At 37.9% G+C, this 19,120-nt stretch overlaps 1 protein-coding gene across 2 annotated transcripts; it reads left to right on the top strand.

Moving 5' to 3' along the window:
- Nucleotides 1-6,055: 6,055 nt before the first annotated feature.
- On the top strand, nucleotides 6,056-18,643 carry LOC142520895 (uncharacterized). 2 transcript variants are annotated; one of them, XR_012814023.1, is made up of 5 exons: nucleotides 6,056-7,441; nucleotides 7,982-8,178; nucleotides 8,269-8,416; nucleotides 8,638-8,707; nucleotides 18,255-18,643. XR_012814023.1 is itself a non-coding variant. In XM_075624055.1 (4 exons), the coding sequence occupies exons 1-3, from the start codon at nucleotides 6,155-6,157 to the stop codon at nucleotides 8,402-8,404; spliced, it is 1,620 nt and encodes a 539-aa protein (XP_075480170.1). In that variant the 5' UTR covers nucleotides 6,056-6,154; the 3' UTR covers nucleotides 8,405-8,416; nucleotides 18,255-18,643. The 2 variants fall into 2 exon arrangements, 1 of the variants encoding a protein (XP_075480170.1); XM_075624055.1 differs by lacking the exon at nucleotides 8,638-8,707.
- The last annotated feature ends 477 nt before the right edge of the window (nucleotides 18,644-19,120 follow it).

Consider the following 19,120-nt stretch of genomic DNA (forward strand, 5'->3'; position numbering starts at 1 on the left):
AGTTGACGAGTGAAAAGATAAAATAAAGAAAGGGCACGCATATTGCATATCAGCTTACAAGAAGCAATCAGCCCAGAGGGAACACTTCATCGTGTTATCAACTTAGTTTAGAATCATATTTCCCTCACTGTGTGAGAACACTTTCGGGTAGTTTTTAGAGATCAGTTCTCTCACACACACCACCACCACTCAAATACAGTCTTGCACAAAGACAATAAACTTGTGTATGTAGTCTTTCTCACATAGACGTTAAAGAAGTGTTGACTGAAAGGTGCTGTCTTCAGTCTAGTTTAGGAGTTCAGTTAGGGAGTAGTGTAAGTCTTAAGCTGAGTGGGTTTGTACAAAGAGTTTATAAATCAAAGTTTTCTAGTGAACCCTATCCGAGATGGTAGAAGGGTGACGTAGGAGCTGTTGAAGTCTCCGAAAATCCATAAACATATCTTGTGTATTTTTCTGATTAACTGTTGTTTCAAACTGCTTGGATCAGTTATAGTATTCGTCAGTTCAGTTGTCACCATTACTGAACTGATAAATGCAAAAAATAATCTACCTTTTTTCAGTTATTCAATTACACAAGGTATACAAAATATATCAGTGTTTTTTAACAAATGATTATTTCGAGTGTTTTCCGCTTGGTTTTAACTCTAAACTCGATCTAATTAATCAGTGTATATATTCTTAGAACACGAGCTATTGCAGCTTTTGGAGAATATTTTGTTTGAAGCTCCTCAAGATGTTCTGCAAACGATCCTTCTGAATTTATTCATGCTAAGTATTTATGGGAAAAAAATTTACGTTTTTGCAACATTATTTTTTATTTTTGTTTTTATTTTTATTTTTATTTTTTAACAAGTTGTTGCCTTTATTTTCTTTCGTCTTAAGCGGGATATTTTACAAATTGCCACCATAGAAGGCTTTGGAAGCGTAGCCCTAGCAGTGGTTTTGAAGCAGAAATTCGTTTTAAAGATTAGAAGAAGGCGATTGAGGAATTCGACGTTCCTATTGTTTATGATTTGCTAAAGAACAATGGTGGAGTTGGTGTTGGTCCCACATGCGGAATTTGAGATAATAAAATCCGAAAATAAAGAATAAACTGGACACCGAGATTTACGTGGAAAACCCCTAAAAATTATTAGGGTAAAAACCACGGGCAAGATGAAAAGAATTCCACTATAATATTTTGTGGTGTACAACTCACTCACTGTGTTTCTAAAGAGAACACACTCTCTTAATACAGGAGAACAAAACACCTCACAAATATTATAGAACTAAGCACTCAAATGCTTATAAGATGAGAGAAAACTCGAAAAATGGATGATTTCAGAATGAAGGGGGGAGCTCTATTTATAGAGCCTCTTGACCGTGTGAAGACGCGTCTTCCATCTTTCCACGAAACCTTGCATCCCTCGTTTTATAAACGTTTTTTGCCAACCCATTTTGAAATTCTTCAGCCATTTCCCGACATGCAATAAATGCACACTTCTTTAACCATTATTCCTCTGCCGACATTTCTCCCACTTGGAGATTTGATTGATAATCAAACACATCTCCACACATCCTTTCAATCTTGCCATTCCCTGCTGCTTACGTTTCTGCTAGACCACTTGAGGATCTACACTACTCAAACTTATCAGTGTTCACTGGCTTGGTCAGAAAATCAGCTATGTTATTCTTCGTATGGATCTTCTGCATATACACGCTTCCTTCTTCTACTACTTCCCGCACAAAGTGAAATTGTGCTCCAATGTGTTTCGTCCTGGAATGAAAGGCTGGATTCCTTGCGATGTGCAAGGCACTCTGACTGTCACAAATCAAAGAAACATTTTCTTGTTTGTGCCAGATCTCCTCCAATAACCTTTTAAGCCATATTGCTTCTTTGCAAGCTTGAGTAGCTGCCATGTATTCTGCCTCTGTTGTAGATAACGCCACAACTGTCTGTAGTTTTGAAACACAGCTTACTGCTCCCCCTGCAAGTGTAAACACATAACCAGTAGTAGATTTCCTCTTATCAGTATCACCTGCATAATTTGAATCGACAAAGCCCCTGAGTGTAAAATCCGATCCTCCATAACATAATGCAGCATTCGAGGTACCCTTAATGTATCTAAGGATCCTCTAAACAGTGCTCCAATGCTCTCTTCCAGGATTCGTCATATACCGACTAACTGCTCCCACTGCTTGAGCAATGTCCGGTCTTGTACAGATCATAGCGAACATCAAACTTCCCACTGCTGATGCATACGGCACTCGAGACATCTCCATCCTCTCTGCTTCACTGCTAGGACACATCTCGGAGGATAACTTGAAGTTAACAGGAAGAGGGGTCGAGATTGGCTTACTATCTTGCATGTTGAAGCGTTGCAAGACTTTCTTCAAATAATTTCTCTGTGAAAGCCAAATCTTTCTGTTACTTCTATCTCGGTGAAATTGCATCCCTAGAATCTTGTTTGCTGGTCCCAAGTCCTTCATATCAAATTCCCTAGCCAACTGTGCCTTCAATCTTTGGACCTGATCTTTGTTGGGGCCTGCTACCAACATGTCGTCCACATACAACAGCAAAATAATATAATCATCACCAGACCTCTTGAAATACGTACAAGGGTCTGCACTCAGTCTGTTGTATCCAAGGCTCATGATATAGGAATCAAATCTCTTGTACCAACACCTCGGCGCCTGTTTGAGACCGTACATATATTTCTTCAACCTGCAAACCAAGTTCTCTTTGCCTATTTTCGCAAAACCTTCTGGCTGGAGCATATAGATTTCTTCTTCAAGATCTCCATGAAGAAATGCCGTTTTCACATCTAGCTGTTCTAGATGTAGGTCAAACACCGCACACAATGCCAACACTATTCTGACTATTGTCAGTCGAACCACAGGAGAAAATATCTCATTGAAGTCAATGCCTTCTTTCTGAGCATACTCTTTTACCACCAATCTAGCACGATACCGCTCCACTTGGTTATCGCCATCACGCTTGATCTTATAGATCCATCTGTTTCCAATGGCTTTCCTCCCTCGTGGTAGTGTAACAAGATCCCAAGTTTTATTTCTGTCTAATGCCTCCAACTCTTCTTGCATTGCTATCATCCATAAGGATACATCCGAGCTTTGAGTAGCCTCGTGGAAACTCGATGGCTCACCATCCTCTGATAATAGACAATATGAAATATTGTTTTCAGTGAGATAATCTGAAAGCCAACCTGGTGGTCTTCTGTCTCGAGTTGACTGCCTCACATTGGAAACCTCAGACTCAACATATTCTTGTTCTTCGTGCTCTGGTACTGCTTCACAGGAAACTTGACCTTCGTCCGTCTTATTTTCCACCTGAAAAATAGTAGTTTCTGAATTCGGTGTGCCTTTGTCTCCTTTTACTTTATCTTCCTCGAAGATAACATCCCTGCTGATGACAAGCTTGTGAACAGTAGGATCCCACAAGCGAAACCCCTTTACTCCATCAGCATAACCCAAGAAGATACATTTTATGGATTTAGAATCCAACTTTGATCTTTCTTGCTCATTGTACAGAACGTACACCGGACTTCCAAATGTATGCAAATGAGAATAATCTGTCGGCTTCCCGGTCCACATCTCCATCGGAGTCTTCAGATCAATCGCCACTGAAGGAGAACGATTGATAATATAACAAGCGGTTTTGACTGCTTTTGCCCAAAATGACTTTTCTAGACCTGCAGTCCTCAACATAGCTCTTGTTCTGTCCAACAAGGTCCTGTTCATCCGCTCCGCCACTCCATTCTGTTGAGGTGTGTAAGCCGTCGTGAATTGCCTTTTGATGCCCTCATGTTGACAATATGCATCAAATTCATCACTGTTATATTCTCCTCCATTGTCAGTCCTTAGACACTTGATTTTCTTTTCTGAATCAATTTCAACCCGCGCTTTGAAATCTTTGAAGATCTGGAAAACATCTGATTTCTTCTTGATTGGATACACCCAACATCTCCTAGAGAAATCATCAATGAACGAGGCAAAGTATCTCGCTCCTCCTAGGGATAAAACCGGTGCTTGCCAAACATCCGAATGAATCAGCTCCAATATGCTTTTGATTTTGGCAGTAGAAGTGCCAAACTTTAATCTGTATTGTTTACTGGTAACACAGTGTTCACAAAAGGGTAGTGACACTTTTGTAAGTCCCGGCAGCAGCTTCCGTTCTGAGAGAATTTCAACCCTCGTTCTGACATATGCCCGAGCTTTCTATGCCATAACACTGTTAATTCTTCTCCTGAACCAATTGATGCAACAGCTAGTTCTGCCTCTTTGTGTGTTTCTCCCAAAAGTACATACAGATTTGCAGCAACCTTTTCCGCCTTCATAACCACAAGCGCGCCCTTCACAATTTTCATGATCCCGTTCTCGATACGAGTTTTGCAACCGATGTCATCCAATTGCCCCAAGGACAAAAGATTCTTCGTCAGTCCTTTCACATGTCGTACCTCCTGTATGGTGCGAATGGTGCCATCAAACATTTTAATTTTGATAGTACCGACCCCAGCGATTTCCAAGGCATGATCATTTCCCATGAATACAGATTCTCCTGATACTGGTTCATAATGATCAAACCATTCTCTCCGAGACGTCATGTGCCACGTTGCACCTGAATCCATAATCCATGTCTCACAAAATTTGTGCCTGCCTTCCGCAACAGTTGCCGCTTCGCTGAATAATATTTCACCACTGCCTGAAGTACTGGCCACATTTCCTTGAGAACTTTTATCGATACTCGTACACTCTCTCTTGAAGTGCCCTTTACCGCCACATTTAAAGCAGTAAATATTTTTCTTCTTACTTCTCGACTTTGATCTACCTCGCCTTTGGCTCCCACTGGAGTCACGGTCCATAAACCTTCCTCTTATCATCGGCAAAGCCTCTACCTGCTTCGATGTTACCAATCTATCTCCCTTATTCTTGCGCCGGCTTTCTTCTCCGAGAACCGCAGTTAAGACATCGTCGAATCTTAGAAAGCCCATAAGAATATTGTTGGTAATGTTGATGATAAGTTGATCATATGAATCTGGTAGACTTTGAAGTAGAAGCTCCGCACGTTCATTTTCCCCTATTTTATGTCCCATAGAAGTGAGTTGGACAAATAGAGTATTGAGTGTGTTGATATGGTCTGTCATCGATGAAGATTCCGCCATCCGAAGAGTATAAAGCCTTCTCTTTAGGAAAATCATGTTTTGTAGCTACTTAACCTCGTACATCTTTGTCAGAGTATCCCAGATAACTTTGGCTGTTTTTATCTCAAAGATACTTGACAAAACTTCGTCTGCTATAGCCAAGTGTAAATTGGCAACAGCATTATCATTCATCTCGTTCCACTTTCCATCATCCGCAATCTCCACCGGTCTATCTCCAATAGCCGCCAAGCAATTCTCCTTTCTTAAAACTGCTTGTATCTTTATTTTTCACAGCATAAAATTGCTTCCGTTGAACTTTGCTATCTCGTACCTTCCCGCCATTATGTCTATAACAATTTTAGAAGACCTGACAAAATAATCCTGCCTTAAATAAAAAATCTTAAAAAATCTTTTCTGATGTGGAAGATCAGTCTAGGCTGCAACCACAGAGCATACTCAGAATTTTAAGAAATTTTAAACCAAGGCTCTGATACCACTTGTTGGTCCCACATGCGGAATTTGAGATAATAAAATCCGAAAATAAAGAATAAACTGGACACCGAGATTTACATGGAAAACCCCTAAAAATTATTAAGGTAAAAACCACGGGCAAGATGAAAAAAATTCCACTATAATATTTTGTGGTGTACAACTCACTCACTGTGTTTCCAAAGAGAACACACTCTCTTAATACAGGAGAACAAAACACCTCACAAATATTATAGAGCCTCTTGACCGTGTGAAGACGCGTCTTCCATCATTCCACGAAACCTTGCATCCCTCGTTTTATAAACGTTTTTTGCCAACCCATTTTGAAATTCTTCAGCCATTTCCCGATATGCAATAAATGCACACTTCTTTGACCATTATTCCTCTGCCGACAGTTGGTGGCATTGAACATTGTTTTTTTTACAAAAAAAAGAAAAAAAATAGACAATTTATATTTTTTTGATGCTCTCAATCCTTGTTTATCTTACAAGAAAAATAGAGAAAAAACCCATTTCTCTTAAATCTGTATGGATGACCCCATTCCTTGTTTACTTAGGAGGAGGAAAATGAAGCGAAAAAGAAAAACTATCCATTTTCCTGAAATCTATACTGATCACCCTGACCCAAGGAAAGATGGAGAGCATACAACGGAGGAGAAATCACAGATTGTTGTTGTTTCCCCTTATTTTGTCCCGAAATGCCCGAAGAAGGAAGATTCCGGAGTTCGTGTTAAAACTAAGCGAGAAAAGACGAGTAACATTACCCATTTTTCTGATTCCTATACCGATGATGCTGGCCCTTGTTTATTTGAGAAGAAGAAGAGGGAAAGGAGAGAGCACCTCATGAAGGAGAAATCAGATGTTGTCGTTTCCCATGATTTTACCCCGAAATGTCTGAAGGAAGAAGATCCAGGAAGTGGGTTTCCAGTTTGTGTTAAATCTAGGCGAGAAAAGAAGAGGAAGGATGAAGATAATACTCATTTTTCTGAAATCTGTACTGATGGCCCCGACCCCAGCTTACTTGAGAACGAGAAGAAGAAAAGGATGAGGAAAAATCGAGAAAATCCAATGACGAAAGAATCAGAAATTGTTGTTTCGCCTTATTTTGGCACACAAGATTCGGGAAATGGGTTTCCACTTTGTGTTAAGACTAAGGGAAAGATGAAGAGAAAAGTTGAAGATACTAGTGCTAAAGAATATACTAGCGTTGGACTCAGGAAGAGAGTGGCGCTGGAGTCTGGGTTTCTGGATTCATTCAGTGTCGAACACCGTGCAAGTGCTGTGGACAAAGCAATGCATGAGGCTTGGTTGGATGATTTCTTTTCACAGTTTGCTTATACTGGTGGGACCAAATCTTGTGATTTGCAGTGTAATACGAGCGGAAAGAATGTTAACAAGTGTAATTTGGGTGCTGAGGGTAAAATGAAGTTAAGTAATGCCGGAAAGGGTATTTGGGACAAGGGTCGAGTAGTTTCTCCTTATTTTGTGAAGGAAGCTAAGGCTGATTTGATTAAACAGGGACAAAAGAAGGAATGTGTCTCTGTAAGAAAAGTTTCTCCCTATTTTTCCAGCTCCGAGCAAGAGGATGTGCATTTGGGCAAGGTGAAAACCGAAGGTCAAAAGCCAAAAAGAAAGACATCAAGCCCTTCTCTTACTAAAGCCGAGAAGAGAGACGAGGCATATAGAAGAATAACTCAAGATATCACTTGGAAGCCTCCACTGGTGAAAGAAAAACTTATCCAACATGATCATGCCTCTGATCCTTGGAGGGTTTTGGTCATATGCATGCTTTTGAACAAGACTGGTGGCCTGCAGGTTAGTTCTTATGTTATCTCTTATCATCATTTTAGCTACCTTGATTAATTCATTTGAGCTGTAATGTTTTACCAATGTTAAGTTTACTGGAAAAACACATGCGCCCGTATCTGGTGTTTTTTGTACCAGGAGCATTCATGGTGCAATATAGAATGACATGGTGATTATATTTGTGTTATAACTTACTGTTAGACTGCGAGATCATATATAAGATGAGATGGTGCACCAAAACCAACTTAGTTTCAATACACATGACAAGTAGGAAGTTGAGATTGTGAATATTTGTCCATATACCATACAGAAAGACTGTTAATTCAGGTCCATTTTCTAACAATTTATGCTGAACCAAACTGAGATTCATGGTGAAAATTTCCTACCTAAAAAATAATGTAATATTGAATAATTTTTCTTTAAATGAAGCTATATATTATGCGGCAATCAACTGTGAGTTACATTTTTATTAATTTCTGACCGAATTAATCATGTTTGTGGGATATTTTTATATCATGATCGTACTGATTGCAGTGAACTGTGTTTTAGCTTAAGAAAATTCTATCCGATTTTTTCAATCTCTGTCCAAATGCCAAGAGAGCTACAGAGATTCCAGCAGGGGACATCGAAAATGTTATAAGAACTTTAGGCTTACAAAGGAAGAGGTCTGTGGCAATTCAGCGATTGTCAAGGGAATATCTGGAAGAGAGCTGGACTCATGTAACTGATCTCACGGGCGTGGGCAAGTGAGTTCGATTTAATTTAGTGATGGATATAAATTATACGATCTTCTTTGCCAAAAACGCAATGTAATATTGTATTTTCTAACTGGTCAGATACGCAGCTGATGCATATGCAATATTTTGTACGGGGAAGTGGGAACGTGTGAGACCATGCGATAAAGAGCTGGTTAGATACTGGAGATACCTCCGTGCTCACTTTTCTTCAAAGGGAATTTTAAGTGATCCATAACTTATTCGTGAGGTTATTTACTCTTGAATTTTCCACGTCCTTTTTGTGATCCACATACATGCGAGGATGTCTTCAATAATCTTATCAAGCATGCTTCTTTGATGTGTGAATCATCATTTGAAGTTCTATTTATGCCTACAAGGCTTAGTATGCTTTCCTTTTACCATCTGAAGTTTGATAAATTTAATGCTTTTATGCAATTTATTAGTTTGTAAAGATTTTTGTTTTGTTAGATATTGGAGATACCTTCATGATGACTTTTCTTCAAAGAGAACTTCAAGTGATCCATAACTTATTAGAGAAGTTGTTTACTCTTGAATTTACCATGTCTTTTTTTGTGATCTTCATGCGAGGATGTCTTAAATAATCTTATCAAGCATGCTTCTTTGATGCGTGAATCATCGTTTGAAGTTATATTTACGCCTACAAGGCTTAGTATGCTTTCCTCCTACCATCTGTGTCAAAATATATGGAGAAAGCAATTTTCTGTATTGAAGATTCTAAATCTCACAAATACAAGAGAATAGTCACAAAGCCTATTTATACTAGAAAAGTCAACAATAAAAGAAAGTGTGAAAGTGTGGGAGAGGGAAAAAACGTGTTTCCAAAAACCAGCACTCAACACTCCCCCTCAAGCCTTGTGTAGATCTCGAACACCAGCTTGGAAATGAGATACACATGTTGGTTTTCGTTCAAACCTTTGGTAAAGGCATCTGCCAACTGCTGGTTTGTTGGTACATAGCTATCTGAAATAGCTCTGTTCTTGATCTTCTCACGAACTAAGTGACAATCGATTTCTATGTGTTTGGTTCGTTCATGATACATGGGATTTGCAGCTATATGCATCATTGCCTCATTGTCACATTGCAATACTACTGGAGTCGGTATGTTTGCTCCCATGTCTTTGTAAATACCAAGAATCCAAACAATCTCACAGGTAGTGTTTGCCATGGATCTGTACTCAGCTTCTGCCGAGGACCTTGAGATTGTGCTCTGTTTCTTGGTCCGCCATGATATCAAGGAGTTTCCAACTTTGATACAGTAACTAGTTAGAGATCGCTTAGTCATCGGCAAACTAGCCCAATCCGTATCACAATATGCTGAGTATTAGAGTGGGTGCCCAGCAAGCCAACTTGTGGCTCGGGCTTTTATTGACTCTAATGTAAAACAATCTTTATTTTAGTAATATTTTACGATTTCATTCGATTATGACATTATACTTCATCTGCATACCCATGCAAGCTGCATAGATAAAGTCCTTAAATATACAATAGGTACCATGAGATCTGCGTCGCAACGTAAGATCATGGAACTCATTAAGAAGTGTACCGTATATTCTAAACAGGTTCCTAGTCAAATCAGCCGCCTAAAACAAGGGTAGAGGACGCTTGAGTTTGAGACTAGCATCTGTGATGTAAACGCCATGTTTCATTGGCAAGGGCATGTAGATGTCCATTCGCATAGATGGGTGATCATATGATGATGAACAACCCTCTCTCGGACTATCCAAGTGGTTCTCACTTATCGAGTGGAATAGTCCGCAGTTATGGTTGTACACCATGAGTCATTTGACCCGAGACAATGTAGAAGCTATATGTACTAGCATACACTTTGATCTGTTTACCGACTCCATTGAGGGTCATTAGGTGGCAAGGTTGGGTGTAGTTTCGAAATACATAGGAGCAAATGCATTGTAGTCGGGGATTCACCGTTCGCCTACGGGTGGAGATATCCTTCTGATATGATGAGTTAATAGTGCAAGGAGTCTCTGGTCAGAGCAAGAAATGTGCTTTAGGGAAAGTTGTTTTCCTAGTTGCACAAACCATGACACCGTTAGTACTCAAAGATAAATGGCATTGCTATCGAATTCATATGGAACTCTCGATATATCAATGGTTGTAGGTTCGATCGGGATATATGTGCTGAAGGGACCGTACTGTACGCTAACCATGACTAAAGATTTTTGCAGACACTATCAATGATATCTAGGGGATCATGGTGCGATGCTACCAGACGCTGTTACCATGATCCGATGGGTGAAATCAGAAATGACTTCTGACATTCTTGATCAAGATGTTGATGAAAAGAATGGGGCTAACTAGGGCAAGCTCGAGAATAAATGTTATTCTGAATCACATGGAGATGTGAACCCACGGTTAGCTGTATCCCTGAACTATTGAGGTCACACAAGTATCGGATTCTGTGTTCTCGTTGAGAAAGTCAGACTATAGTTTGATGGAGATTAAACAAGATGCTTGTAAAAGAGTTTATGAGCAAATTCCATAAGATGGAAGAAATAGAAGTTAGCTTGATTACCAATTAAGGAAGGAGAGTGAAACTGTCAGTTTAGTGAATGTTTTGTGAAGGAGTTCACTAAACTGGCAGTCGCCCAATATGGTAAGTGAAAATTTGATTTTCGAAATTTTCGGTTTTTTATTATATAACAAGATTTGTATCCTACATACATCGGCGATCTCAGATAGTCGATCGAGATTATAATGAGTTCGGAATTATTTATTTAGTGATTTGAGAACTTACTAATTAAATGATTGTGCTAGTAGTGATGACTACTAACATGCACAAATTTCCATAAATATGTTCTAGAGGAGTCTAGAATTTAATTAACATATGAGTTAATTATATAAATTAAATCATGGTTATTTAATTTTATATATATATATATATATATATATTTTATATGGTGATGTAAAATATGTGTATATAATTAAAAGTTGATAAATATATTATATATTAATGATATGGGAATTTAAAATATAATGAAAAATCCTTACCAATTTCACAAATAAACTCACGGCCACGTAAGGAAAATTGGAATAAATTTTGGCAATAAAAAGCAAATTAGATTTGCTTAATGATTGATTAAGAATCAATAATATTAGTTAATATTTGATTAAGAATAAATTAGCATAAAAACCATGATTTTGAATCATGGAACTCTCGGCCAATATACAAAAGGTTGGGAAAATTTCGGCCATGTGATTTTCTTCTACCGGCGCGCCGCTTCGTTTCCGGATTTTGAAAATTCGGAGGCTACAGTTTCAAAGCATAAATCTAGTGCAAACCAAGCGAGGAAGGCATTCTTCGATTGTGGACCTAATTAGGCGATCAAAGGATAAGATCCGTTCGTGGGGATATACAAGAATGACTATATCCGCCTAAACACCGAAGTAGTTAGGAGTCTAGCGTTGAGAACGCAAATGTATAATTCCAAATGTCCTATAAATGTTTTGAACACATGACGACCAAGCAAAAATTTTTAAACTTCCGCTGCGTCTTGGGTGCGAGAATACGATGAACCGACACTGATATCTTTAAATCGTTTGCTTCTGGAAATATGATACCAAGACCTGGAGACCCTTAAGATATCTCACCACTCGAATGGCAGCATCCACATGGGATTTCTTTGGAGCTTGCATAAATTGACTCAGATTTGGCACCGCATAACATATATCTTGTTGTGGACTGGTTAGTTATATCAATCTTTCAACCAAACGCTTATATGAGCTCACATCTTCCAATAAAGCATCCTTACATGTGGTAGATTTTTTCTTACATTCTATTGCATCAAATTCATGTATGGTGAGTTAAAGGTTATGCTCTATCAGAGTTTCACAAGGCTTAGCTCCTGCCATTCCAAAATCTGCTATAAGTTCCAATGCATACTTCCTTTGGCACAAGTAAAGTCCCTCTGCTGACCTTGCCACTTCAATCCCGAGGAAGTACTTCAATAAACCAAGATCTTTCAACTGAATAATCGAATGTAAAAATGCTTTTAAGGAATTAATATCTTCATTATTATTTCCCGTGATTAGAATGTCATCTACATACACAATCAACAAAGTAACAAAGGCTCCATGGCGCCGAACAAACAACGAATGATCATGCTCAAATTAAGTGTAACCAGCAACAACCATTTTATTAGCAAACTTGTTGTTTTATTGTCTAGAGGCTTGTTTAAGCCCATATAGACACTTGCGGAGTTTACACACCTTACGCTCCCCCTCGACGCAATATCCCTGCTTAAGGGACATGTATATTTCCTCATCCAAATCCCCTTGAAGAAAGGCATTGGTAACATCCATTTGGTACAATGGCCAACCACGAGTCGCAGCCAAACTTAACAAGCCTCTAATGGTAACAATTTTAGCGGTGGGTGAGAAAGTATCATGGAAATCAATACAGGGTTGTTGCGTATATCCTTTAGCAACTAACCGGGCTTTAAATCTATTACCCAACCATATTTCACCTTAAAAACCCATCGACAACCAATCTAGACTGTCCCCTTAGGAAGATCAACCACATCCCTAGTATGGTTGGATTCAAGGACTGCAATTTCTAAAGCCATTGCATCTTTTCATCTAGAATCAGCCATTGCCTCGTGATAGTACTGTGGTTCCTTAACAAAAGAATTGGATGCAAGGAAACTTTGATAGGAAGGAGAAAATGAGAATAATTGAGAATCAGAAATAGGGTACAAACAATGGTTAGACAAGGTGGGACAAGCATAATTTGTTGTCCAAATAGGTGTGATGGTGGACCGAGAAGAACGCCGTGGATGATCAGTGACATTAGAAGTTAGATGAGAATGAATAGAAGATGTATCAAAAACTTCGTCAACTAAAGACGAATGGAGGACAAGAACAAGTATTGGCAAAAGGAAAAGTATTTTCATGAAATACCACAGAGACAAACAATTTCTTGGTATGGAGATTCAAAACCTTGAATCACTTTTGGGTAGTGGAATATCCAAAGAATACACAAGGAGTGGCTCGGGGAGAGAACTTATGTCCCATTGGCAATGAAGCAACATAGCACAAACAACGAAACACACGCAAATGAGTATATGAGGGTGGAGTACCCATGAGCAATTCATAAGGAGTTTTATTGTGCAAAATGGAATTAGGAGATTTGTTAATAAGATACGTGGCAGTCGACACACAGTCTCCCCAATAATGAAGAAGAAGAGAAGATTGACATGAGCAATATCAAGAATATGCCTATGTTTGCGTTCCAAGGCATTATATGTCCTAATAATCTAAACCTTGCTATAAAATTGAGTTTGAACAAGAGCAAAGAATGCCTTAAAAATGCGAAGCAGATCTAATTTTGAGTGCATAAGATACACCCATGTGCCACGAAAAAAATAATTTACAATGGACAGAAAATATCTGTCCCCATTCAAAGTTGGGGTATTGAATTGCCTCCAAATATCCATATGAAGTAAATGAAAAAGTGTAAAGATTTAATGTCACTGTGCAAAGGAAACTTCAATCTTGTTTGCTTAGACTGTGGACAAAGAGGGCAATGTAAGAGAGAAATTATTGGGCAAAAAAGATAGCAAACACATTCTTGATTCAGACATATGACATAGTCGCTTATGCTACAAAGATTCATTTGCAGGAGAACAAGTAGGATTCTTCTTTTGCAACAGTAAAGTATTACATTGAGAAAAAGAAGAACATAAGCTATTCGCAGGCTGACACAAGGTCTTCAAGGAATGAGGAGCTTCAAGGTAAATAGAGTCCATTTTTTTCTTTACCAATCCCCACAATCTTCCCACTTTTGAGGTCCTGAAAAAGGCAAAAATGAGGGTAGAATGTGACAAAACAATTATGAGATTTGGTAAATTTAGATATTGACAATAGATTGAATTGAAAATCTAGATCGTGAAGAACATTATGAAGAGTAACTTAGGAAGATAAAGCCATTGAACCTAGCGACTAATGAGGGTAGTACGACCATTAGGCAACCTCAATGAACTATTGGAATCCAACATGGACATAGGACAACAAACTCAGATCCCCAACCATGTGTTCATTAGCACCCGTATCAACAATCCAATTAAAAGATGGCTTGGAAACATGAAATGTATGCAAATTACCTGCCATATTCACCACGGGTTCAGCACTTGTTTGAAGGTTGCTGTTGCCCAAAAGCTTCAGGATTTCTGCATATTGTGCCGAAGTAAACACAGGAGCGGTACTAGGAGCCGTGTTAGGAATAGGACTAGAAGTGTGCAAAGGTTGAGCTTCAACATTCTCAACCAAATGCACATCAACAACATTTTTATGTCCTCTACCATAACCTCGTCCATAGCATTTATTACCACCACCTTTATTCTGTCCTCAGAAGAGACGATTCCACGGCTGATAACCAACAATCTTGTAGCAATTCTCTTTCGAGTGTTCATTCCAATTACCATACTCACACTTCATGATATCCTTTCGTTGGTCCTCTGGCCTACTCTGGTTTGAATAAAACACAGTTGGTGGATGCTCAATAATAGATAATGAATGATGAGATTCCTCTTGAGAAAAAATTGAGAAAGTTTGCCCTACTGTGGGTAGAGGCGACATCATCATAATCTGACTCCGTATAGAAGCATAACTTTCGTTCAACCCCATCAAAAATTGGAGCAATCGATGTTGTTGATTATGTTCGACATATCTTTTAGCTGCAACACACTCACATGATGGCAAAATCACCAAGGAAGCAAACTCATCCCAAAGTTGTTTAAGCTTGCAATAATATGCAGAAATAGTGCTTTATTCTTGGATCAATCATCCTATATCCCGATTCAAGGAAAAAATGTGAGAACCATTGACCTTGTCAAATTATTCCTTCAGATTGCCTTCAGTTGCATAAACAATTCCACCGAAAATTTCTCTAGAAACAGTGTTCAATATCCACGACAAGACAAGAGCATTACATATCTCCCATTGCACTATTGTTGCACTACCAGCTTCAGGTTTCTTATAAGTACCATCGATAAATCCGATCTTATTCTTAGCTTGCAACGCTATCAACATATCTCTGCTCCAAATGTCATAATTTTCAGTTCCTACTAACTGATCACTGACGAAATTCATGCATGGAGTATCTCAGGGATGAATGAACATAGGATCATTGAAATTAGGTCCATTCACCATTGTTGAGCTTCAAATTTGTAGTGAATCTGGAATCGAAGTCGCGAGCTAAGAAATCCTCGAAGATAAAATTGGTTGATCAAGTGTGATACAACAAATTCACGATCCAAAAGATCGAGATCTCGGATCTGAATCTCCTTACTCTAATACGATGTCACAATATATGGACAAAGCAGTTTTCTGTATTGAAGATTCTAAATCTCATACATACAAGAGATTAGTCACAAAGCCTATTTATACTAGAAAAGTCAACAATAAAAGAAAGTGTGGGGAATGGGAAAAAACGTGTTTCCAAAAACCAGCACTCAACAATCTGAAGTTTGATTAATTTAATGATTTTATGCAATTTATTAGTTTCTAAAGATTTTTGTTTTGTTTTGCTTTTTTGGGACAACGGTTGGATCACAGAAGATCCGGGTCACAGTGTACTCCTTAGCGGGTTTTATTTATCCCCATTCTTCATTTGTTTCTCTACTCTTGCCTTTGTTCTCCTCATGGTCCACAGTCCAGATCAAGCAACCAAGCAAGTCAATTGTGGTCTACGGTACATGGGTTTATTTGAAACTGTAGTTGTCTTAATAAGATTTCGTGTGTAGCTGTTTGAGTTAAATTTCTATCCAAACACTACAGAAAGCTAATGATGATTTTCAACATACATAATCTTCTATTTATTTATTGATTGGAATGTTTTGTTGTAGAGCTAAATGCAAAATGTTGTGAATCGTGTTTTCTCGTGTCCAAACGCAGCGGAAGTTTTAAAATTTTTTGAATCTTGACATTCATGATATTGTTTGAACACTCATATGGTTTTAATAAACATTCCTAGGATGTTTAGTATATACCTTTAGTGAACAATTTTCATTTGACTCCAACTATTCTGGTATAAGCGGACGTAGCTTTTGTTGTATATCCATATGAACTTTCTTCAAATCTTATTTCTGCAATATCCTAATCCAGTCCACGACTGGATTACTTGTTCCTCTTCCCACTTGCACTAGAAAGTATAGAAGGATTTTACGTTGAGATGGTGGCCGAAAACAAGGAGAATGGGAGGTGTTTTTTCGAAAATCCCTTGGCTTGGAGGCTAGGGTTTCGAAAATTGCATGGGTTAATTGTATTTAACCCTAAACCTAATACACATATATATATAAGCTTAGAGCGCATCAATTAAATTAAATACTTAATGGGCTTAATCAATTAACTATTCTAGTCCGACTAGTTTAATTAATTAATTAATCCTTTTAAAGTCCAATTAAGAACCTTGATAATTTGTATGTTGATATTGTACTCGTACAAGCCCATAATACACACACCCATTACATTTAATTTAAATCCTTTACAAATTCAACATTTGAATTTAATATTTAAATTATAAATTCAACTCACCTCCAAAATTTAATAGTCATAAATTCAACTCCTTGAATTTTTTTCTCAATGTTTTCTATAAATTCAACTCCTTGAATTTATTATCTCAATGTTTTATACAAATTCAAAACGGGGACAAAATAATCCAGTACTTGTGTGACTCTCAATGGTCCAAGGATACAACTAGCCGTGGGTTCACAACTCTTTGTGATTCAGGACATAATCTTTTATTCGGTCTTACCTTAATTTGCCCCATTCTATGTAATCAACTATTGATCATGAGAATGTCAGAAATCATATATCTGATTAAATCCATCGAATCATGGTGAGAGCGTCTAGTAGCATCGCCACATAATTCCTTGGGTATCATTGATAGTGTCTGCAAGAACCAGTCGGTTATGATTAATGTACAGTACGGTCCATTCATCTCATATATCCCGATCGAATCTGCAACCATTGTTTCATCGAGGGTTGCATAAGAATTCGATAACTGTATGACACATCTTTGAGAATAAATAGTGGCATCTCATGTACAATTGGAGAAATCTTTCCCTAATGTACATCTCATACTCTGGCCAGAGATTTCATGCACTATTATTTCATCAGATGATACAGGATATCCAGACCCGTAGGTGAGAGGTGAATTTTCAACTACAATGCACTGGCTCCTACATGTGTCGCAAATGTACCCAATCTCGCCACCTGATGACCCTCCTGAAGTCGGTAAACGAGTCAAAGCACCACCCTAACATATAGGTCCTCAGTGTTGTCGTGGGTCGTAAGGACTAATGGTGTACAATCACAACCATGGATTTATCATCTCGATGAATGGTTACTACTTGAAAAGTCCTAGGGAGGGCAGTTCGGTATAATCATCGTATGACTACCTATCGGCATGTTTGGACATCTCTATGCCCTTATCAAGAAACGCGGTACACAACATTACAGATGCTAGTCTCGAGCTCAAGCAATCTTTATCCATGTTTTAGGCAGCTGAATCGACTAAGAACGAATTTAGATTATACATTGTTTACAAATGAGTTTCAAAATCGAATTACGATTCAATTTGTCTTAAAGTATAATCAATGTATTTATCTATGTTGATCACATGGGATAAAAAAATAATGCATTATATTTAAATAAAGATAGTTTATTACAACCGAGGCATCTACTCTAACACAAAGAAGGACTAGAACTGCAAGGCCTGTTGAAGGGCTGCTGAAATGATAAATTTGGACAAATTCTTCTACGGTAAAATGCCGATAGGTTGGATGTTTGCTTGGACAATACCTATAAGGTTGAACTCAGTAATTTGCTTGGACATAATCTGCTCTGTTAATTTTGCTGCTCGGGTAAAACTTTTGAATTGCAAGGAAATTAGGAAGAAGGCGATCAACATTTTACTCAAACTCAGCAAAGATTCATCTGAAATATGCAACATATTATTAGTTGCTCGAAATGTGTCTTCTGTCTATGTTTTCTTCTTGATGTGGTGTTAGTTCTCTAACGAAGAAACCTTTTGATCTCCGGATTTGCAGGAGCAAGCTTAACATGTGACCAATGGGTATCCTTCGAGAAGAATGTAGTCACGATCGAGACGGCAATCATGAAATTGGAAGCTATGTAAATGGATTTGCAGCAAAAAAGTCTGGATATGTTTCGATGATAAAAACCTGTGTCGGATTCTATATTTTTGGATGCTGCCTTTTGATTTTTGCAGCTTTTGATTGGGTGGAATTCGTTTTCATCCCCAACGTTTGCTTTCTAACTTCTAATTTATCGGTCAGGTTTACTAATTCCTATTCACGAAAGTCGCATCATAATATATATGTGTTTTTGGCGGTGATTGTTTGAAATCGATATTGGGACTGTTAATTGAATATTGAAAAATAACAATTTAAAATGTAGGCTTGAACCTTTTGTTTTATTTTCCTGCATGAGTTTTAATAGTACTTTTTATTTGTCATTTCTAGCATATTTTGAATTCATGTTCTGGTCGTTTTGGTTGGTTTATATACGCACAAAGATATTTAACTATAAGTTCATATGCCTTTGTCTATGATACATAATTTATGTGGAGTTTATTTTTTATTTTATTTTTTTGTTAAATATTAAATATTTATTTTTTAATAATTTTTGTTAATTAATGTTATCAGTAGTTTCTAACTTCAAAAAGATTGTAAACTTCAGTTACTGAAACTATAATGCCTCGGATTCAACAATTATTTCACTATGTCATAATTGGTTTTTCAGCGTGTGTGTATGTATTCTTCATATTTGACGACAATCTTCAGTCCACCAATACTGGTCTTTTCTAACGTGTATCTGTCTTCACTCACTCATTTCATAATTGTCCAAGTCAAGAACACTTAAATTTAAGAGTTTTTATGTGATGAATTCCAGA

The sequence above is a fragment of the Primulina tabacum genome, chromosome 12 (genome assembly GCF_025594145.1).
Source record: "Primulina tabacum isolate GXHZ01 chromosome 12, ASM2559414v2, whole genome shotgun sequence".
Classification (NCBI taxonomy): domain Eukaryota; kingdom Viridiplantae; phylum Streptophyta; class Magnoliopsida; order Lamiales; family Gesneriaceae; genus Primulina; species Primulina tabacum.

What these genes read in the sequence shown, in the direction of transcription:
- LOC142520895 (XM_075624055.1), top strand. Translation starts at nt 6,155, where the DNA reads ATGGATGACCCCATTCCTTGTTTACTTAGGAGGAGGAAAATGAAGCGA. An exon ending in ACAAGACTGGTGGCCTGCAG is followed by an intron (nt 7,442 to 7,981) that starts GTTAGTTCTTAT and finishes ACTGTGTTTTAG; the next exon opens with CTTAAGAAAATTCTATCCGA. An exon ending in GATCTCACGGGCGTGGGCAA is followed by an intron (nt 8,179 to 8,268) that starts GTGAGTTCGATT and finishes CTAACTGGTCAG; the next exon opens with ATACGCAGCTGATGCATATG.